This window comes from Glycine soja, chromosome 10, assembly GCF_004193775.1.
Source record: "Glycine soja cultivar W05 chromosome 10, ASM419377v2, whole genome shotgun sequence".
In the NCBI taxonomy this organism is placed as follows: Eukaryota; Viridiplantae; Streptophyta; class Magnoliopsida; order Fabales; family Fabaceae; genus Glycine; species Glycine soja.
The window spans coordinates 43312840-43336940 of record NC_041011.1 but is presented as its reverse complement, the minus strand read 5'-3'; the positions used below and the strand labels follow the sequence as shown (position 1 = coordinate 43336940).

General features: G+C 32.8%; 2 protein-coding genes across 2 annotated transcripts; one reads left to right on the top strand and one right to left on the bottom strand.

Annotated features, from left to right (window-relative positions):
- The first annotated feature begins 1447 nt into the window (after positions 1 to 1447).
- On the top strand, positions 1448 to 2585 carry LOC114369588 (transcriptional regulator TAC1-like). The gene is made up of 2 exons (XM_028326820.1): positions 1448 to 2072; positions 2260 to 2585. The coding sequence occupies exon 1, from the start codon at positions 1521 to 1523 to the stop codon at positions 2046 to 2048; it is 528 nt and encodes a 175-aa protein (XP_028182621.1). The 5' UTR covers positions 1448 to 1520; the 3' UTR covers positions 2049 to 2072; positions 2260 to 2585.
- Positions 2586 to 6690: 4105 nt separating this feature from the next.
- Positions 6691 to 21114, bottom strand: LOC114371786 (disease resistance-like protein DSC1). The gene is made up of 8 exons (XM_028329124.1): positions 19051 to 21114; positions 17703 to 18807; positions 17332 to 17631; positions 15811 to 17237; positions 9732 to 10244; positions 8423 to 9500; positions 8022 to 8321; positions 6691 to 7927 (listed from the first exon to the last, which is right to left on the bottom strand). The coding sequence occupies exons 1-8, from the start codon at positions 19524 to 19526 to the stop codon at positions 6845 to 6847; spliced, it is 6282 nt and encodes a 2093-aa protein (XP_028184925.1). The 5' UTR covers positions 19527 to 21114; the 3' UTR covers positions 6691 to 6844.
- Positions 21115 to 24101: the final 2987 nt, after the last annotated feature.

Genomic DNA, 24101 nt, shown 5'->3' with positions numbered 1-24101 from the left:
TTTTCATTCTGTTGTCCAATTATGATTATTATTCTCATTAGGATTGAATACTTAGTCTTTATCATATCTAGGATAACGTCACTAGAACTTGGATTAAATTGATTACTTGGGATTTAGCTTAGCTTTTTCTACGAGGAAAGCTAATTAAGCACTGGTCGTTTCAAAGATGTATACTCTTTCTACCAAAAATATTATAAGAAATTGCTAACATTAATCACTAGCTAGCTCATTTGCGTCCGCCTATATAGTTCATCACAAGGAGACATTTGGTCGTGTATAGAATTTTTTTTCACTTTAAAATAACCAATAGGTTATCCTCAGAATTATTCCTTTTGAACTGGCTCCATTACTCTCCCTTCGGTCATTAATTTGATGTAGGGTACAGCCATATATATGTTCAGTTGGAGATATTCAGTTTGAATGAATATTAATGAAACTTACTCATATAATAAATTGATGAGTATATATCATATCGCATGTAAATATAGGTTGGCTTGGGATCAAAGTAGGGTACACCCTACTACGCTAGATGGATATGATGCTAATAGTTCACATGTCTCTTCCTTTTGAAGAAGGGCTAGGAAGCCAGTTAAATGCAAGAAAATTACTAGCGCTAACATAAATGCAGCATATCAAGAATATTATTTTCTTGTTGGAATATGATAAAGACATTTATAGGGATACTTCAACGCGTTTTCTGCTTATATGTCACATTGCGCATCATATCCTCGGAGCTTCCTTCATTTGTTAAAATTTGCTTTCACATATGAGAGAAGAATATTATTTATAGTAGTATTTTGCAGAATTACGCCGTAAAGCATGTGCATGGGATCATGCAAAACAGTACCATCTTCGTTTTATTTTTACTTTAATTTGAGTGACGTGAATCATCGTGCATTTCGTTAAACAAGGAAAAAGTATATCACATTCTCTAGCCCATTTTTGCCATTTTGAATCAAATATAGCAAGTTAATTGACAGCTATATGAGAAACGTGAATAAAAGTGTTAAACACTGAAAAAAATGCTCCGTTTCTTCATATTAATATTGTGGTTAGCAACTTAACATTGCAAATTGTGTTGTGAGTACGCAAAAATAATTAGTCACATTGACGCGGCAAATTAAGGAATTACTACTACACAAGAGGTGCCATAAAGAAAACCACCACCACGTCATAAGAAAGCAACATAAGAAGAAACTCTAACAAAATCAGATGGAAGAGAGAGAGAGGTGGAAGTGATAAAAAATATTCTCAAGGGTTTAGAAATTAGACCCATCATAGAGCCGGCTAAACGGAAAATCTCGTGAGAAAACGCCAAAATCACACTCTCTTGATACAAAAACCGCAACTGTGCCACACAGTCTCACCCAACGTTTTCTTCTTGTCTCTAATTGGCACCTTTCATACATATCCTTTTCTCAATATAAAGCCCTCACATCTTGCAAATCTCTTTAAACATAAGAGATTCATAAGTATATTAGTTTCTGAGAGAGAGAGAGTCTTAATTGATTAATCCTGCTATGAATTCAGAGAAGCCTGTGAGTCCTGAGATTTCAAGTGAAGAAAATGATCATGATCAAGAAGATGACACTGGTGGAACCAAACGCTCTTATGAGTGCACATTCTGCAAAAGAGGCTTCACAAACGCTCAGGCTTTAGGCGGCCATATGAACATCCATAGGAGAGACAGGGCCAAGGCCAAGCAATTCACACTTGATGCTTCACCTTCAGTTAACAAATTCAATAGTAACAACAATGATTCCATGGCCCTTCCCTTTGTCTCAGAAATTATGAACCAACCCACAAGGCCTAATTACTCCCCTTTGGAGTCTCAGATGAACTTTCATCCACCACATGCCTTTTATTATGAGTTTTGTAACTCAAGGTCTCAGCCTTTGAGTTTGAACAACCAAGAGCTTCGGGATGCCAATTTGAGTCTCCAAATTGGTTCAAGTCATGTTGATGATAATATCCATCAAGTTAGGAGAGGAAATCAGAAAGAGAGTGAAGTGGACTTGGAGCTCAGACTTGGCCATGATCCATACTGAGAAACGGCTATTTTATAATTTAAGGTAATAATTAACGATTCTTTTCATGTGATTAATTGGATAGAACTTTATATAGTTCAGAAGAGATTACTAGCTTGAAGCACATATCAAATTCTTAGATGAAAATTTAGGGCAATTTTTTTTCCTCCTTAATTAGACATGTATAACAAACGGAAGAATTTGAAAGCTGATCACAAATTCTTATGATCAGGTTGGATGCCTAGAAAGGTGTGTGAAGAATCAGAACTAACAGTGAGGTACTGAGGTACATAAATTTTATTGTTGTAGTTTACTATATCTTTATGTAAGAAGTAGGAGTACTAAAGAAAAAGACAGCTATATGCTTATAACCTTCTCGTGTGCACTAGCATTTGATAGTTGAATATATGTGGATATATATGATTGGAGCAGCAATAACCTAGGGTTTTTCTTCTTTTGCTTGTATTTCGTATGCATGTTTGTTCTTATTATTATAAGATACAATTTACAGTGTTTAGTGTTATATTCAATTAATGATATTAATTGTACTTTACTTGCCCTCCTGTGTTTCTTTTCACGCTATCGTAAATTCAAGTTTCATAAGGTAATATATGATGTTGTATGAATTGAAGTTTGCAATAAGACATGTTAAGTTTCTTTTCCTGTTTTTTCGTTTAATTTTGCATTCAAGTCATGAGTAATCCATACTAATCACAAAGTTTGTTTTGATTCATAGACAAGATCGCAATACATTCTCTCGTATGCTTTCCAGTCAAACATTGTAATTGAACTATATGTGAATCGATCACATTGCACATCAGCACATGCTACGACTGTCATTGACTAGCTAGGTTTGAATTTATTAGGGTAAATTAAAGTACCTCTGGATCAATTTGCCAATTTTAAAAATTACATATACTACTATTAAGGAAGGCTAAGAAAACAAATCATAGCCCATATACGCATGACAATCCATCCTAAACACACTTCAATCATCAAAGTCAAGTTTTTTCTTTAATTTTCTGACACTTAATTAAGGGTGCAATTTATCTTGTGCTTCCATGTGAATTAATGATTTTGAAGTTGATAGTAGATTAAATTATTCAATAAAAAAATTACTTTTTTATCAAAAAAAATGAATTGACCTTTAAATTGCTATTAACTTAAGAAATTTCTGTTTGAGCATTACTGGATAGATGTAATGGGAATGTATAATCCTCACAAATCCATATTAGTCTTCATTCCGTTATTCTTTTCTTCAAAAAAAAAAAAATCTTCATTCGTTAGTTATTCTTTATATCTAGAATTGTTTTGAGGAGTTTTGCTCATGTAAAGAATAAATTTCCCAAAGAATAGTTGTATAAATACTTGTTCATATTTCCTTTTCGCTATATAGTAGGCACTAGTACTGTAGAGTATAGACCAGAATTTGTATTTTCGAAAAAAAAAAAAGGAAACCAATAGGAAATAGATGGGACAAGGATTAAATTGAAGAATACAACTCAGTAAATCAAAACGATATCAGTCTCGCGTGGTTTTCATTGTCTTGTTACCAAAACATATTGTAGTAAAATTACAGAGACAAATTAGTGGCCGACTGGGAAAAAGTTAAAGTACGGGCAATCTTTGATACTATTCAAGCTAATAAGGATAATTTAAATGGGTGTTTTATAGCGTTTGATATTAAAACAGTGTGTGAATTTATCCATGAACACTTTATGTTTTACAGACAAATTGATCTGTATGTAGAAAAAGCTTATTGAAAGGCCCTTTGGAAAGATCAAACGATGATATATTACTGGGATATGTATACCATCTACTTCTTTAATTTCTCCTATATACTGAGCGAATAATTTATATGCAGTTTGCAAAATCCATAATAAGTTTTCTCTTTCCTTCGCTAATTCTAATTCTAATTCACACACACATATGTATATAGTATCATCGCATGTGTTTTTAACCCTAGTTATATTACATAGTTATTTGAGAACGTGTGTTTTACGAACTAAAATTATATTCCTAGAAATATTTCCAAAAATATTATTACTGAAAATATTATTTTAAAATTATTATTTCCATTAATTAAAAAATATTTACATCGTAAAGTTATTTTAAAACTACTTTGAAATATTTTAAAACTTATTTTAATTAAAAAATAAATATATAAAATAGAATAAAGTGAAAATGGAAAGTCATTTTAAAAAATAACTTCCATTCCCATTAAAATATACTATTCTTATCTTTTACATGGAATAGAAAGAGAATAAATCATGTATAATATATAGTCATAGGAAAAAATCATGTTTAGAAATAAATTTTTTTATAACTTGTATCAAACATGTTTAAAATTAAATTTATATGACTTAAAATAAAAGCACTTTTTTTTATAACTAGAAATGTATTTCTCCTCCCACTAGATTGATTCATTTTTTAGATAAAATAATACTTTCAATTGTTATTCGTATGTTCAAATTAGAAATCAAACCCCAAACCTTCCTATATGAACGCACTCTTTGTAATGCAACAAGTCACTTGAACAAATTGCCATTATAATCTCATTACGGATATGCCAATGTGAAATGGATTCTTATGTAAGTAGTCTTCTTTGTAATCTGACCATATATACCTTGATGTGATTTCTAATCAAATGAATTTATATATAATATTGTAATTTCTAATTCAGCGTCATTGGATAGACTCTTTTTTTAAAAGGTTAGATAGACTCTTAAATAACGTGATTTTTATACACATTTTTTAATAAATCATTAAATATTAAATATTTATAATCAGATTCTTAAACGTGATTACTTAAAAACAAATATAACGTGATTATTATGTGCAGAAATTAATAACTATTATCTATGATCTTGTCCATAACTATTATAATTAAAGCAAATATCTAGTCTCATATTTTTTTTTATATATAAAAATGACCGCAGTATAACAATTGATAGAACCAAATATAATTTTCTCCATAATCATTTTTATAATTAAGGTTGTTATTTAATAAAATTTTCAAACTAAAAAAGTGTAACTATTTAAAACTCATTAATCTCATTTGTTTGTTTTTGAGGAGAGGAGAATCTCATTTGTTTCTTATAAAAAGTACATAACAATTAACAAAACAAATATAATTTTGTCCATGATTATTATAATTAAGGTCATTATTTAATAAAATTTTCAAATTCAAATTTTGAATATAACTATTTAAAACTCATTAATATAATTAATAATTATTGTTCGTAATCAAATCAAATATTTACAAAATATCATATACCAAAATATATTTGTCACGTGTACTCCGAATTATAAATAAAATCACAAATTTATTATTTTAAATTATTATTATAAATTATAGATAGATTATAAATTTCTCTTCAATCAAACCAAAGGTGGATCTTCATGGGAGAGGGGGGAGCCGTGGCCCCCCATTTTATTTTTCAATTAACATGGTATTATGTAATTTTTAGATAGCAGTCCCCCCACCCCTACCTCCAAAAAAACATTTGTGTTAATATGCATTGAGCCCCAAAAGCCTAAAGTTCACTTATGGTTTATACATTTCAAAAGCCAAAAGTCCAAACATTTTTTTTAACTACTTATTTGCTTTTGTATAGTTACAAAAACTTTATCTTTTAATTTATATACATAAAATAATCTCATTTTATTTTTTACTCATACCATTTTTAATTTTTTTAATCCCAACAACAATCATTTTAATTCCTACGGCAAGAACTAAAAAAGATTAAAAATGATTAGTGTATGATTTATAAAAACTAAAAAAAAATATTTTTGTAAATATAAGAATAAAATGAGTAATTAAAACTATTTTAAGGTGATACAGTATAAAATAATTTTATATTATCATCTAATAACAAATTATTATTGATATTGATATGATTTTTAATATAATTTTGTTAAAATTAAAAAACTTATCATATTTTTTTCTTTTTTTAATTCTAGTAGTTGAATTGTATTATATACTCATTTTTATATAATGAGAACAATAATATATATGAGTACAAATTAATACAATTATGTGTAATTTTAAATATATGAATATTACTAGTTATATTAAAGACAATCATGTTGCAGCATGTATTTTCACTATATTTCATACATATTTCTTTTCCTTTTTGTTTCTCATCCATTTCCCTCTATTTCGTCCCTTTCTTTTAAACCTAGTGATAAAAGCCAATTGCCAGCTTCGAAGTGTCAGTTTTTCTTCTGGTGATTCAGATATTAGGTAGACCCCACACTCAGGGGTACGGATTGTCACACGTTCCTCCTTATCGTTTGTAACGAAGAACTCAAAGAAAATCCGTCGCTCATCACTATCATAAATTTAAAGGATGCTGCTAAAGTGGTTCAAGTCGTGCCACATAAAAACATGATCAGAATTCAACCCAATGACAGCTTCGTGATGCCATGTGGTTGCGGGGGTCCCAACCTCGCATCATCTACCATGTAGCACTGACACCAGATTTTAACACCGCCAACACAAAGGTTCTTCATTTCTTGGGAGGGTGAAAGAAGCACTGCACACAAAGTTAATCCTGTTAGAACTTGCTTTTCTTGCACAAACACGCACAAAGAGGTAATTTGAGGAAGGATAAAAGTGAGAGAGGTTTAAAGGGAAGAAAAACTAATAGAATAAGAAGAATGAAAGAATCTGAAAAATTATTATTGAAAGAACAATGAAACTGTATTTATACAAAAAGTACAAGGACTGAATTGTATTTTGCCTCTTGGTCCCTCACTAACAACTTGATTTCATCATTATTAACTAATCAACTAACTTCCTATATTAGAAAGGCTTAACAAACAAAGTCAGAATTACTATCATTTCTAACAAATCCCACAAAGTCTGATTTTGAAGAAGGAAGATCAACAATGACTAAGGAGTATGGTGTTGTTTGATATTTGAACTGCCTTTTCACATAGTCATAGTTATCAATTCTGGTGTTTGTGCCTCGAAACAACTCTTTCAAAAACATATTTTTAAGCACTATACTCTTGGTTGCTAAGTGAGCATCCTCCATAATGCAGTGGAGAGAAGGTGATTCCAATAAATTACTACAATTCTGCAATGAAACGATTATGCCCTTCCCTGTCCTCAATGCAAAATCTGCTAAAGTTGATATTGACACTGTCCTTAACGATCTGCAGTTCGTGGCGATAAACTCTAGGACATTCGGGGGAAGCTTTGGCAGACTCTCAAGCATCCTACAATTCTTTAATGACAGAGTGTTCAGTCTCTTGAGATGCTTGATGGTAGTTGGCAGTGTCTTCACACGGCTACCATCTAGTCTTAGCTCATGTAATTTTGATAAGCCCCAAATGTTTTCAGGGAGCTCACTCAGGTTGCAACAATCCTTCAAGTGTAGTACTCTTAGAGATCTTGAGCCGTCGAATAACACATGTAGCTTCTCTTTGTCAATTGCTAGTCTACAATTGCAAATCCTAAGCTCCCGAAGACATTTTAGGGAGAATAACTCATTTGGAAGATTACCATGTCTCAAACCCTCTACATTGAGTGACCGGAGCTTTGTTAGACGCCCGATTGAAGAGTCCAACATTTCAATCCCTGTGCTGCTTAAATCCAAGCCTTTGATTGAATCCGATGACACCCAGAATTCCTTCAGACTAGTGCAGCCAATGACACTGATCTCCTTCAGAGATCTTAAATGTTTCTCACTTTTAAGGCTCTTGACATTTTTGCAGCCATCCAGTGTCGAAGTTTCTAGTGTGTCAAGAGAGAAAACAGATGGATGAATATCACACAGACTTTCACAACCAGAAAGATTCACCCATTTAAGTTTTGACGCCTTGGACAAGTCTGGGACATTCTTCAAGTGCTTGCATTCACTTAAGTCAATTCGCACTAAATTTGCAAGATCCTGCAACAATTCAAAAGGACTGATCACTACGGAACCTAAATCTTCAAATTCCAATTAAACCAAAAACTCATCTTACTTTTATCATATATTTTACCTGCACCCCCTGCCAAAGTTCTGTAACATGGCTGTGTGGCATGCAAATCTCAACAAGCATCTTACCACAAAAAGATTTTGGAAGAGACTTCAAACGACATCCATTCCACTCAAGATACCTCAATTTACTAGACAATTTACTAAGGACGCCAGAATGGTGCACGTTTCCTGATCTCTTACCAGAAGGGACGTATAATCTTAGAATTCTTAAATTAGTCATCCTGTCGAATGTGTCAGCATTCAAGTGTAAATCCTCAATCGAAGACAAATCTAATTTTATCCCTTCAATTAAATCACTTCCCTGACAACAAATAAACGATATTAAATTCATCATGAATATAACTAACAAAAAGCATGTGTAGTTTGATTTTTGGGAGAAAAAGTGAGGGTATTTTCCCTTACATTTTTATTTTCAAGTACATCTGAAACTTCTTCTATATCGCGCAATCGACTACGGTTTCGGGGATCTTCACTGCCCCCACGAACTATATTCAAACCCATTTCTTGTATCAAGTCATGCATTTGTATCATCCCAGAATTTGAAAGAGTCACAAGAGCTTTGTCTTCAAGGACCTCTATGCCACTGGTAGCGTAGAAATCACAGGCATCTAGTATTCTTATGACATCATCTTTATGTTCACCTTTAAAAAAAAATGCAATATCTAGAAATATTTTCTTCTCTAGGTCATGTAATCCATCATAGCTCACTTGTAACACATCTTGAATACTGTCATTCCGATAGTTCTCAAGTTTGCTCAATTCACCGTCCCAGAATTTTATACTTCTGGAATAAAGATTAGAACCCAAAACTTTTAAAGCTAATGGAACTCCCCTTGCACAGTTCACCGCCCTGTTTGAGAGATCCTCGTATCCCTTTTTAGGACGTCTTTCATTGAAGGCATGCAAACTAAAAAGCTCTAGAGATTCGGCAAAGCTCCATGTCTTGACCTCATAGACATGTCTGTCATCAACTCTTCCTCTAAGTAAGTGCCTATTTCTTGTTGTTATAATAACTTTACTATCTGGACCTACATAGTTACATGGTTCACACAACTCATCTAATTGATCAAAGCTATCCACATCATCAAGTACAATCAAAACTTTTTTATTGCTGAGCCTCCTCTCATGATGACCTTCCTTAAGTAGGTCAGAAAGTAGCTTATGACGTAAAGATGTTAGTCCAATTCTTCTTGATTCCTCTCTAACATTTGGTAAGAAGCAGACAGCATCATATTGCGGAAAGAGTTGAGAAAACAAGGCTTTGGCAATAGTTGTCTTGCCAATCCCTCCCATGCCCCAAATTCCAATTACATGAACATTCTTTTGTAACTGATCTTGGTTTTTGGACAGCAACAATTTGACTTCTCCACAATGTTTTTCAATTTGAACAAAGTCTTCTACTTTTAGTTTAAAAGGGGTCCCCTGGCTCAACTTCTCGGATACATCTACCACGATTTTCTCTATCAGTTGAGAGTCATTCCTAACCAAGGAACGGACAAACAATACATTAAGTAATGCACTTAACACTTTAAACACACACACACATATATATATATATATATATAATCTAATTTTATGTATTACCATATTACCATTTTGAATATTGACATAAGAAAGATTAACATCAATTTAATGTTGAAATTAGCATAAGTAATCAATTTGGCTTTGAAGGACTAATGGAAGAAAAGAAGAGAAAATAGTAAGCAATTACTTGTATTCACGGCTATGAGAGTCCCATCCAGATATATGGGCGGCTTCAGCGAGAGCAGCTTTCCACTTTTGGATGGATTCATTGTCTTTGTCACCAAAATATGTCTCGTATTTTGAGATTGCTTCACCGCAAGTGCCATCATACTTCCTTATGTGTGATGGATCCACTTCGTAGAACACGGGTATCACTGCCAGGCCCTGAGATTTTCTGCAGTGCAGTATTTCCACCAGCTCATTCAAGCACCACTTTGAAGCAGCATAGTGTTCGGAGAATACGACGATGGCAAGCTCTGAATCCTGAATTGCTTGGCACAATGAGGGCCAAAGCTCGTCTCCTTTTTGAAGGTTGTGGTCATCCATGTATGCTTTGATGTTGTCCCGGGAGAGAGCAGAACGAAGATGGCTAATGAAGCTGGTGCGGACATCCTCACCCCTGAAGCTAATAAAAACTTGGTACTTTCTAGGACACAATGATGACAACATGCCTTGTTTCGCCATAGCACTTCTTCTCTGTCAGGGTTGCAAATGGCAATTGGAATTACTACTCATGCAATAGTAAAGTTTTACTACTCAACAACGAAAGCAGAGGTTCTGCATCCTCCAATCATTATGCATTTTATCCTCTTCTTTGATATTTTAATTCTACAGTAACTCCAATTATTCATATATTTTCATTGTTTTCTATCTCCTTTAACACTTTGTAAAAAAGGATATGGGAAATATACTTTTCACTAATCAGTCTATGGGGATACTAACTCTTATCTCAACAATCATAACAAACTTGTAAGCATTGACAGAAAAACTACTATAGTTAACTTTTATCTTAACGTATAATCTGAGCATCAACATTTTATAGTCACGTTGGAATTTTATTTCATTTCCAAAAAAACTCAGTTACCTTCAATTTGTTGCAAGAGAATGAGTGAGTAGTTTCATACTTCCATATGATTGTTTTCCCTTTCATATTTTATAGAAAATCTCTTTTACTCCCCCCCCCCCCCCCCCCCCCAAAAAAAAAACATGTTATTAATTTATGAAGGAAATATATTGAATAGGAGATAGATAAGAAAACAAAAATATTTTATCTTTTAAATCTTCTTTTTATTTCCTAAACATAAAAACAAAAGATACATAAGAAAAATAAAACAGATAGCACTTTGTATTTTGAAATTGCAATATTTATTTTTTCAAAAATTAAAAAAAATGATTAAATTTATTAAAGCTGCTGAAAATTGACTAAAAATAATAGAAACATTAAGCACTCACAAGAACATGAACAAATGTTCGGGACTTTTATCAAAAGGTTATAATTTTTTTTTAATCTTAAAACTTTGAAGTCCTAATTTATTTTTTTAAAACTTATGACTTTGAAGTAGTAAGATTTTAGTTTTTTTTACCTTTAAAGTTTTTCTTTTAGAATTTTTTATTTTCTTTGGTTTTTCTTTCAATTTTTTTTGAAAATTGTAAATAATTTTATTTATTTAATTATTAAATAAATATAATATAGTTTCTATTTTTTATGTTTTACTTTAATTTGTATTTTTCATTTTATATTAATTTATTATGTTGTTTTTAATTTAACAACTACTTTTATTACTAAATTATTAAATGTTGTTAATAATAAATTCTTTTATACAAAATAAATAACATTATTTCACAAAGTATAAGTCAATATTAGTAACAAAATATTTTAAAATTTAGTTTTCTAAAATCTAAGTATTTAAAATAAAAACATTATTCAAAAATATATTAAATAACATTATGTTTGTTTTTTTATTTGATTTACAAAACAAAAGAAATTCAATAACACTATCAAAAAATTATCTAAATTTTAAATATACAAAATATATTAAATAAAATAATATTCAAATAATTAAAAAAATAGAAATATTTACAATTTTTAAAAAAAATTGAAAGCAAAACTAAATAAAAAAATAAATAATTCTAAAATAAAAAACTTTAAAGGTAAAAAAAATCAAAAATTCAAAGTGGTAAGATTTAAAAAAAAAAAACTTATACGAGTCTAAGTCATAAATAAAAATAAATAAATTATGCTCAAAAACATTTACGACTTCAATTATAATAATAATAATATTACGAAATTTAACTCAGAGTCACAACACCTCTTATTTATTTGATTTTTAATAATAATTTGAAATTTACCCCAAATAATTATTTACCGGGGTGGATATTGATTTTGCACACGTAGGCATATAAAATTAAATAGTCATCATAATTGACTTGACGCTTCAAAATAATATATATAATTTTAATGAAACAATAATTTTTCATTTAAACACAATTTATATTATATCCTATCATTAACTTATCTGTTATTTGATACATGTCAAACATTTAATAAAATTAAAACTTATCATAATCTTATTTTATCGTCTTTTGTTCTTAAAATATGCTGCTTTTATATCCTATTCTGACCACCAAATAAATTCTTAGTAAACAAGTGATATTTTTTTAAAATTATTGTTTCATTATAATCTTTTTACAAATTATGAAAATTATTAAAATATAATTTTACATAAATTATATTTCATTTATGCAATTATTTTTCTTAAAATTATTAAAAATATATTACAATTTTAAAATAATAATTATTATTATTCAAATATTTTAAAAATTATAATTGTTTTTTTATCATATTCATCCTATCTCAACTCTCCCTGGAATAAGAAAGACTAATATAAGATAAGAGAGATGATATTATCATATGATATTAACACAACAAATAACTAATTACAATAAAATAGTATAATTATCCCATCATATTCCTACCACCAAACGGACCCTAAAATTACATCCACAAAAATTTATACTTTACTATCCAAACAAGCGAAAAAATATTAGGACACATTAATACACTAAAATTATGATTTACAATAACTAGTACCACATATGGTTTTTTTAAAAATAAAGACAAAAACAAAAAATAACATTATGCGATTCGTATTTTCAATGAATATCTAACGTATATTACCAAAAAAAACAAAATTGAATATCTAACGTTAAGTTTAAACTTAGCTTTATATTTATAGCAGTATTCACCATCTTTGGTATATTAAGTAGGATCTAATCATAATAGCAACAATCGAATATTTATATATAACTAAGAATGAAAGGAAAAAGATCTTGCAGAAGATCACGAAGGATGAAGGGGTTACATTGAATAACATTTGTCATATATGAATTCACGGAGACGCACGAAGAATTAGCAAGTAAAAACAATTGCTTTGCCATGTTACCATTTTTAATATTGACACAATATAATACTTCGTGTAGAATAAAACATCAATTTGGCGTTGAAGGACTAATGGAAGAAATTAAAAAAGAGATAGTAGTAAATAATTACTTGATGTGAGGGTTACGAGAATCCCATCCAGATATATTGAGAGCAACTTTCCAGTCTTGACCGATTGGTTGTCTTTGTGTATTGCTATTGCTTTCCCGCAACTGCCACTGTAGTTTCTTATGTGCCATGGATCTACATGGTAGAAGTGGATATAACAACAGAGTTTTGCTCTCATGCATACTATGAAAAAAGTATTTTGTATGACAATTTTGAAAGATTTGTTATGACAATTTTCAATTCATTTGAGAAGGATATAATTTTTATCATCGATTTGTCGTAAAATTATCTTTGAATATATTTAAAAAATAAAAATTAAAAATTTTAAGACGATTCTTTTAAAAATTATCTTAAAAAAAATAAGATTTTTAAGTCGATTTTTAAGAGAATCATATGTATTTTTTTAAAAAAAATATTTAAAAAATTAAGGATTTTAACATGATTTTTTCAATAAGCGTCAAAGATAAATTTCTAAAGATTATTTTTCATAAAACCGGTTTAAAATATTTTTTCTTTAAAAAAATTAAAAAATTTAGAATAATGAATTATCAGTAACTTATTTTCCCTTTCTTTGCTAATATGAACTTTAGATTGTATTAGATCATACGTTTAATCATAAAATGTATTGTGGTATGATGTTTGAAATTCATGTCAAGAAATTGAGTTAATTTGAATAAACTTCTCAATAAACACTTAAAGAAGAAGAAAATTAAAAAAAAAAAAAAAAGACAAAAGAAAACACACAAATCCATAGTTTAGGAAGCAAATAAGGACAATTTGAGGGCTAACAAGTAAGAGGCATTGTAGAGCAATATTTACATGAGAAATTTGGTATAAGTCCTGCAATTGCAAGGTAGTAAAGGACCACACATTATAAGGTGAAGTTGTCGGATTGATGAGAGCTCTAAAATGGTTAACTGAGCATGTTTTAAAATTCTCATGATATTTTTAATTTTTACGGATAAAAAATAAATATTTTTCATAATGGAAAAAAGCACTTGACTGACAAAGAAATAGCCAAGTGAAAAGATAGTGGGAGAGAAGATACTATTATGGGGACACTAACATGTACAAAATGCAAAACGCCAGTGCAGCTCCGGCGGGATATGCTTCTCGGCGTTCTTCGCTGTCATTTTCAGCTTCAGTAGAGGGTAAAAGTCATCTGGATGTTTCCGAAGAGGATAGGCTCTTCCCGGAAGCTTCTAGAAGTTGGTGGAGGCGCTCCACGCCTGCCCTCCTCTCCTGCGTGTCCTTCGCACATGACAATTCCAGCGCTTCCTCTCCATTTCTTTCTTCTATCAAATCTGAAAAAGAGTGAGCCACCTTCTATAGATCGTTGGTTTGTTGGTTGGGTCCAGATTGACGTCGCCGAGGTCAAGGTCTTCGTCGTTGTTGATGCATGTCCATGGCGGTGGCGAAATTTTTGGGTTCTCTCTCTGTGTGAGTGTATGAGTGATTGAGACGTGAGCCGTTTTGATTTTTAATGATTGAAAGATAGGGGTCAAGAGTAGGGGGGTTGAAATGGGGGGCAAAATGAGTTTTTTCACAAAATGATAGGGGGTCAAGAGTAATAGCCCTAGGTGAACGAGGGTTATAATCCACTTTTTTTTTTTTTTTTATTCCATGCATAGTTTCCATAAGAGGGAGAAGTCCAAAATTCTTAAGAGTGTGTTTGGATGGAGGAATTTAAAATTTTGAGAAATTTTAAATTTTAAGAATTTTAAATATTTCAATTGAAATTTTTTTATTTTCAAAATTTTGTATTTGGATAAAAAAAGTTAAAATTACAAGGGTGAAAAAAAATGAATGAAAAAAAAGAAAAGATATGATTTGTGTGCTAATTATACGTGTTCCTCTACGTTCTCATGTCCGATTGATGTTCCATAGTCTCAAACAGTGTTTTTTGAAGAAGACGGTAAGGAGAGAATTTCAATTTCTCACCTTTTAGAAGGAAAATAAAATTCCAAATTTTTAATTGTTTAAAATTCTGTTTTAAAATTCCAAAATTTTAAATTCTTCAAAAAAAAAATCCAAACAATGAATTCTAGATTACAGAAATTCAAATTCTCTGATAAATTATTTTTCTTAGTTAAAATTCTCTATCCAAATATACTCTAAATGATTTTTGTTTAAAGCCTTCCAATTACTTTCTAAAAAATACATAAAAAAGAAAATAAACAGAAATTATACCAAAAAAAAATAGATATCACCTTATATTTTAAAATTCTACATTATATTTATTTAAAAAAAATGTGCTAAAAATAATAAAAAAAATAGATAATAAATTAGACAAATGTTAACCAGATAAGGACATTTGTTAATAAACTAAAAGAAAAATGTCTTTGTTGAATGCACAAAATTATACTATCTATAACTTTTTTTATGTTTTCCAATAATTTTTTTTTAGTTTTTCACCAATAATATCCTAAAGACACAAAATGAACTATTAAGTAGTAAACTCCATACCAAATAAGTAGTCCCAAGAACAAGAACAATGTTCACTCAAATCTGGCTCATGATTGTTGTTTGTCATTGCAATCGTTCCCATCATATCATATGTTTCAGTTGCCTTTGATTCCAAACCAAAACCAGATGCCGCGGCATCCACTGACCGTGAAGAAATGCGCACAAAATTTTCTGCTTCAAATATTAGGCAGGCCCGACACTGACGGGTAATGGTCACAATTTCAATGTTATCATCTTCAGCTTCCATTAAGGCTGCACCATGTAGTGATTCAACTCCAAACCAAGTACACTGGCACTATGTTCCAACACTTGACGACTTGCCACATAACCTTTTGAATCAAACATTACGCAGACCCCACACTCTGGGGTGTCGATGGTCACGCGTTTCCCCTTATCATTTGTAACAAAGAACTCAAAGAAAACCAATGGTGTACCCGATTCGAAAATGCTGTTAAACAGGCTTGAATCACACCAAATAAAAACATGATCAGAATTCAACTCCGTGACAGCTTCATGATACCACGTAGTGGCGGGTTCCAACTTAGTGCCATCTGCCAAGTAGCACTGACACCAGATTTTAGCAGCAACCCGGGAGCGTGAAAGAACCACACACAAAGTTAATCCCACACGGCCATTACGGTAACATGGAAGACCAATAGTGATTGAGGAGTCTGTTGTTCGATGTTTGAACTGGCTTGGGACTTTGCTTCCTGGGAAACAGACCTTCACAGATTTATTATTACAATTTTTGGTGTTGGCTTCATCTACGATTTTTACAATCTCATTTTGACACGACGCAAGCTCGGTTAATTCGAGGGCACCCTCCATAATGCAATGAAGTGAAGGTTCATCCAGCCAACCACAATTCTTGAATGAAATGAATTTGCCCTTCCCTTTCAATCCCAATGCAGAAGAGTTTAAAGAGGATACTGTAGTCAATGACCAGCAGTTCGCGGCATTAAACTCTGTGATAAATGGTGGAAGCTTTGGTAGACTCCCAAGCTCCCTACAATTCTCTAAGGACAGAGTTTTCAGTTTTCTGAGATGCTCGATGCTAGCTGGCAATGTCTTCACACAGCTACCATCTAGTCTTAGCTCATTTAATTTTGATAAGCCACCGATGTTGTCAGGGAGCTCACACAAGTTACAACAATCCTTCAAGTGTAGTAGACGTAGATATCTTGACCCATCAAATAACACATGTAGCTTCTCTTTGTCAATTGCTACTCTAGAATTACAAATCTTAAGCTCCCGAAGATCTTTTAGGGAAAATATCTCATCCGGTATATTACCATATCTCAAACCGTGTACACTGAGTGACTCAAGACTTGTTAGACGCTCAAATGTAGAGTCTAACATTCCAATTCTTGTGCTGCTTAAATCCAAGCTTGTGATTGAATCCGATGACAAGGAGAATTCCTTGAGACTAGTGCAGCCATCGACACTGATCTTCCTCAAAGATGTTAAATGTTTCTCACTTTTAAGACCCTTGAGCTTTTTGCATCCATCCAGCATCAAAGTTTCAAGTGTGTCAAAAGAAAAAAGAGATGGATGAATATCACACAAACTTTCACAACCAGAAAGATTCACCCATTTAAGTTTTGACGCCTTAGACAAATCTGGAAGATTCTTCAAGTGCTTGCATTCACTTAAGTCAATTCGCACTAAATTCGCAACATCCTGCAACAATTCAAAATGACTGGTCATTGTGGAACTTAAATCTTCAAATTTCAATTAAACCAAAAACTCATCTTGCTTTTTGTATATATTTTACCTGCACCCCCTGCCAAAGTTCTGTAACATGGCTGTGCGGCATTCGAATCTCAACAAGCATCTTAGCACAAAAAGTTACTGGAAGAGACTTCAAATGGAATCCATTCCACTCGAGGTATCTCAATTTACCAGACAATTTACTAGGGACACCAGAATGGTGCACATTTCTTGATATCTTACCTGAAGGAACGTATAATCTAAGAATTCTTAAATTAGTCATCATGTTGAGTGTGTCAGCATTCAAGTGTAAATCCTCAATGGAAGACAAATCTAATTTTATCCCTTCAATTAAATCACTTCCCTGACAAAATAAATAAACTGTATTAGACTCATTATGAATATTACTAATAAGGTGAGTATATTCTTCCTTACCTTTTTATTTGCAAGTACATCAGAAACTTCTTTTATATCACTCAATCGACTACGGTTTCTGGGATCTTTACTTTCTCCACGAACTATATTCAAACCCATTTCTTCTATCAAGTCATGCATTTCTATCATCCCAGAATGTGAAATAGTTATAAGAGCTTTATCTTCGAGGACCTTTAATCCCCTAGTAGGGTAGAAATCACAAGCATCTAGTATTCTTACGACATCTTTTTTATGTTCACCTTTGAAAAAGAATGCAATGTCTAGAAATATTTCCTTCTCTAGGTCGTCTAATCCATCATAGCTCACTTGTAAGACATCTTGAATATTGTCATTCCGATAGTTCTCAAGTTTGTTCAATTCATCATCCCAGAATTCTGTAGTTCTGGAATAAAGATTAGAACCCAAAACTTCTAAAGCTAATGGAACTCCCCTTGCACAGTTTACCGCCCTGTTTGAGAGATCCTCGTATCCCTTTTTAGGACGTCTTTCATTGAAGGCATGTACACTAAAAAGCTCTAGAGATTCAGCAATGCTCCATGTCTTGACCTCATAGACATGTGTGACATCAACTCTTCTTCTAAGCAAATGCCTATCTCTTGTTGTTATAATAAGTTTACTACCTGGACCTACATATTTACATGGTTGATACAACGTATCTAATTGACTGAAACTATCCACATCATCAAGTACAATCAAAACTTTTTTATTGCCGAGCCTCCTCGTAAGGTCTTCAGATCCTGCAAGATTATATTCATGATGGCCTTCCTTAAGTAGCTTAGAAAGAAGCTTATCACACAAAGATGTTAGTCCCATCCTTTGTGATTCCTCTCTAACATTTGGTAAGAAGCAGACAGCATCATATTGTGGAAAGAGTTGAGAAAACAAGGCTTTGGCAATAGTTGTCTTGCCAATCCCTCCCATACCCCAAATTCCAATTACATGAACATTCTTTTGTAACTGATCTTGGTTTTTGGACAGCAACAGTTTTACTTCTCCACAATGTTTTTCAATTTGAACAAAGTCTTCTACTTCTTTTAGTTTAAAAGGGGACCTCAACTTCTCGGATACATCTAGCACAATTTTCTCTATTAGTTGAGACTCATTCCTAACAAAGGAACGGACAACAATATATTAAGAAGGAAAATAAATTAGATAAACTATGAAATATACACTACCATAACACTTTAAAAGCATACATAATCTAATTTTATGTAAGAGGAATGCTAGCAACACGCTGTCTGAGAGAGACTCGACTCAAAGACTGATGATTTTGCAATAAGAAGTAAAACCTACAAAAAATAGTGATTTTTAATATTGAGAAAATAAAGGTGAAAACATAAGCAATTACTTGTTGTCACGGCTACGAGTGTCCCATCCAGATATATTGGCAGCTTCAGTGAGAGCAGCTTTCCAGTCTTGGACGGATTGGTTGTCTTTGTGTTTTGCGATTGCTTCCCCGTAAGTGCCAGTACACTTCCTTATGTGGGATGGATCTACTTGGTAGAAGACTGGTATGACTACCAATCCCTGAGTTTTTCTGCAGTGCAGTATTTGCACCAGTTCTTTCAAGCACCATTTTGACTCAGCATAGTTTTCGGAGAATACCACGATGGCAAAGTGTGAGTCCTGGATTGCTTGGCACAGTGACGGCCAAATCTCTTGTCCTTTTTGAAGGTCATGGTCATCCGCGTATGCTTTGATGTTGGGTCCAGAGAGAGCAGAACGAAGATGGCCAATGAACGTGGTGCGGATGTCCTCACCTCTGAAGCTGATGAAAATATCGTACTTCTTAGGACATGATGATGACATGACGTGTTTCGCCATTGCACTTCTTTTCTGGGACTGGGAGGCTTGCAAATTGTAATTACTATTCAATTGCACAATCACAAATGAATACCCCAATTATTCTACAGATTTTTCTTTCATATTCTACGGCAATAGATCCAACGATTCAGATTTCTGTCTACCATTGACTAATCAACTGCAAATTTGCAACCGCGTAGCTGGCGAGGATAGTATATGTGGCCTCCAATTAAGGCTCCGGAATTCAAGGAAATCTTTTTTAATTAAGGATAGTATACCTTATTCTTTTTATGTCACAGCCACATGGCTATTAAATATTAGCTACCGATATTTTAAATGTATCTATTCTGCATTTTCCAATCCCCATGCAGCCATGCTTACAGAATCGGTCTTAATGTATGGCCACATGCCCTTCTTGCAAATTAAATCAGTCCTGATCTAGTGCACCAATACCCTTTAGGAATACAATTTATAATATCATAGAAGCATCTTTGATGACAAGTAGATAAGAAAACTCTTTCAACATTCACGTTCCAAACCAAATGAGTTGTCAAACTGCATAAGCAAAGTTGTGGAAGATACAGAATAGATCGAATATTCAAAATATCTGCAATTGCCATGTCAGAGAAAGAATGAGGCAAAGAATAATAAAAACAAAAGTCAGATGCACAAATGCACAATTAGAACCAGAATAAAACAGACCAAAACAGATTGTAAATTAAATAAGGAAGGTTTCTTTTCATAAATTTGCAGATCTTCACGGGTTACTGAAAGAATCCTATAGAAGTTTCTTTTTTTTCATTTTCTTCAACTTTTTCACTTTTCTTTAGGAATTGCATTGCTATAGGCAGAATTTTCTGTATCTCATTACTGCTTTGACGCATTTCTAAATGGTGATCAATCTCCATAAATACCTTAGACATATGCAAAAAAAAGGAACTTGTTCGAGGACAATGTTACTTCTATTTGCTAACATAATTTCGTATAACTGAATTCTTAAATTTTGTCCTTCTAATTTTTGCGAAAGACCAGCGGGAAAAAATGCAGGTGCTAACTATGTTTCTTTCTTACAGGTTTTCTTATTAATAAAAGATTAGAAAATGCAAATATAAAAATAAGAGAAACAGAATTTTAAAACTCCCATGATTCATGGATTACATAAAAAAACGGAAGGTTATGCTACTGATTTCTTCAATTACTCAAATATGAAAAAAAAATACCACAAAAAAAGAAAAGAAAAGAAAAAATGAAACGTCGTTCCGGTGACCCAAACGGGGGTAAGTGGTTGTCGTGGGGGAAGGGAGGTCGCGGGTGGCGGTGGTGGGAGTTGACAGCAAGAAATAGGCGGGAGATGAGGGCACGGAGGGAGGAGCAGATCTAAAACATTGAAATAGGCACTTGCTTCCAAATTGAATAATTTCAGATTTGTAAATCAACTTGCAAAATCTACACTCCAGAACCAACGTGCTCACATCGAGTTTCAATTCTAACTTCAGCTTCAAAGTACGTAAAGGGATAATCTGGTCACAGCCACCCACAAATTTGCATTCAATGTATCTAAAAGATGAGATCTTCATCGAAACTCGAAAGAATGGCCTTAAACAATTTATTATTTTTTCTCATTTCTACATTTAAAATGATTATTAATATTTTACAATTTTTAATTGGTTTATAATATTATATTTTCTTTAATACCCGGTTGCAAACCTAATGTAAGAGATCAACTTGCTCCCTAAAAATAACCAATCTCATCCATTCATTTTTTGGAACTATATCTTACGGTCAGTCTACTTCCTTACCGATAAAGAAGTAAACTCATTACTTCATTCGACGTCACCCTCTCTTTGCAAAAAGAAAAAAAAAAAAGTAAAATTATAAATTTAGTCTTCTTATTTGTCTCAAATTTCAATTTTAGTCACCCTTAAATTTTATTCACCAATTTAGTCCTTCATTTATGTCAAATCCCCTTATTTTCAATCTGCACGCCCATAATTAAATGTTAATTGTTATTTATGAACGTTGATCGTTATGTGTCACGCTCTGATTGGATCATAATTTGATGCGTCATTTTAACCACCGGAAACTAAAACAAAAATCACCATCAGAAGCTCTTTGTTGAAGGTTGTTAAAGGGTTACTCTTTGTTGTCGGAACAGTGGCTGGAATCGACGCCAACGACACACCGAAAAAAGATTGTGCATAGATAGGGTTGGGAGGGCAAGAGGATCTACCCTGTGCTCTGCATCACCACATGCGAGCTCGTTAGCGGTACCATGATGCTCATCCATGACGACCTGCCCTATATGGACAACGAAGACCTACCCTATATGGACAATGACGACCTCTACCACACAAAGCTAACCAACCATAAGGTCTACGACGAGGACGTGGTAGTCCTCGCCTTCGCGTTCAAGCACGTGGCAGTGCCCACGAAGGGTGTGTTGTCGTCACACGGGTTTGTGCGATTGGGGAGTTAGCAAAATTGATTGATACAGAAGGGTTTATGCGTGGGACAAGCGATGGATATAGATTCAGAAGGGGTAACAAATGTGGGATTGGAGATGCTACACGTGCACAAAATAGCGACATTGCTTGAAAGTGCAATTGTGTTGGGGCAATAATGTGAGGTGTGATTGACGAGTAGGTTGAAGGTGTTGAAGGGGTGGAGGGGGTTCGTTTGGTCAAAGTGTGGTGGGGAAAATGTAATATTTTACTTATAATTTTTTTAAAAAAAAAGATAAATGAAATATATCTTTTGCCCTTTTTTAAAATAAATAAAAAAAATTAAAACCTTTGAAATTTTTTAATAAGATAATATGTAACTGTCAATATTCGTGAGTAACAATCAATATTCAATTTTGAGTTTGGAGACTTAAATAATAAGATTGAAAATAAATGAAGAACTAAATTAGTAACTAAATATAAGAATGACAAAAATCAAAATTTAAGAAAAATAAGAAGACCAAATTACAATTTTTTCAAAAGAAAACATGAAACAAACTTTTCATTATTTAATGGCTGAGTGGATACTTTACCTACAATAGGTGAAGCTGAAGCAAAGTGGACCACCTGTGGAAGTGTTAAAATTACCGGTGGCAGCATGTTTCAAACCCGAAGAAAAAAAATTAAAAATTATTAAAAGTTTTTTTTTTTTTTAATCTGAGTCCTCTTTCTCTACGACGAGACCTCTCCGCAACCCACTTCCAGATCCACTCCTCTTCTTGTGCAACCAACCTTTCCAGAACCCGAAAGACGCGCCATTTCCCACTGCTTCGCCTCCCCTGCCCGTTACGTCGTCTACCACTTCGTCCCTCACCTCTGCCGCCTCGCCGCCCCCTGCTCCTCCCCCGAGCTCCTCTCCGCGCTCCAAGGATCCGACCCGAAACTCGTCCCCGTCTTCATCAAGGGCACTAGGCTTCCTCGCTCGCCACGATTTCCGCCACAACAATTCACTTCTTCTTCCACTCACACTTCACGAGATCTACCCAGATCTGCAGATCGAAAATGCTCCTTCACGCGATCAATACGAGCGCGCACTCTGATCTTAAATTCCAGATCTTGAAAACTTCATCTTCAAGTTGCGGATCTACAAAACGCAGAACAAAGATGACGAGTAGAAGGCGACTTCTGTTTAAAAGCATATATGCGGTTCACTTTTCAGTTCTTGTATACATTTATTTATTACGTTTCTTTTATAATTTGTTGTACTGGGAATTAATGGGTTTTATCTTGAAGTGCACGATGATAATGATACAATTTGTGACCGTTGCGGCACACTTTTTCCCCGCGAGTCACAGTGCTCGCCAGCGGCAGGAACAACGTAGTCTTTGAGCCCACCCCTCAATTGCCGGCGGTAAATGTAAACGAAGACTGAAAATAAATAAATACAAATAAAAATAAAAATAAAAAGATAATAACATTAATAAAAAAATTATTCGTGATAGTTGATATATTGTTCAATTTTTTCTAGATATATAATTGATTTTTTCAATTGATAAAAAATGATAAAAAAATTTAATAATGGGTCATTGTGGAGTTTTTTTTTTTATCAACAAATATTAATTTTTAATTTTTGTAAATAAAAAGATTTAAACTTATAATCTGTTTCCTTTTTTTTTCTTTTAATCAGACCATTCTTATATCTTGATGTGCTGGAGTAACCTACGTAAATCTTTTTCTTCGCTTGTACATGAGCAAATCTTTATATACCTTCTCCCTGTTTATAGTATGTAACAATGCAGCTCTAGCAAAATAAATTATTGCCTCGTTGGTTTATAGTATGTTATTTGTAGCTCGAATTTTGTGGAGTTTCATCATTCGTCGTGGACTCACCCACACATTAGTAAGGCTTTAAATGGGAAATTGGAATGATTTACCATTTCCTGCATTTACAACAAGTGTTTTTAACTTGATATGTTTTCTTCCAGCGTGAAAGATCAAGAATATGGTAAAAAGGCATGACATGGAGCCAGAAACTGCCGAGATATAATTGATAGAATCAATGAAAATCACATTTTATATTAGTTTATAAAAATAATAATATAATTTGATCATTTCTCACACATGTCTTAAAAAATCAAAACTTTTGATATCACTG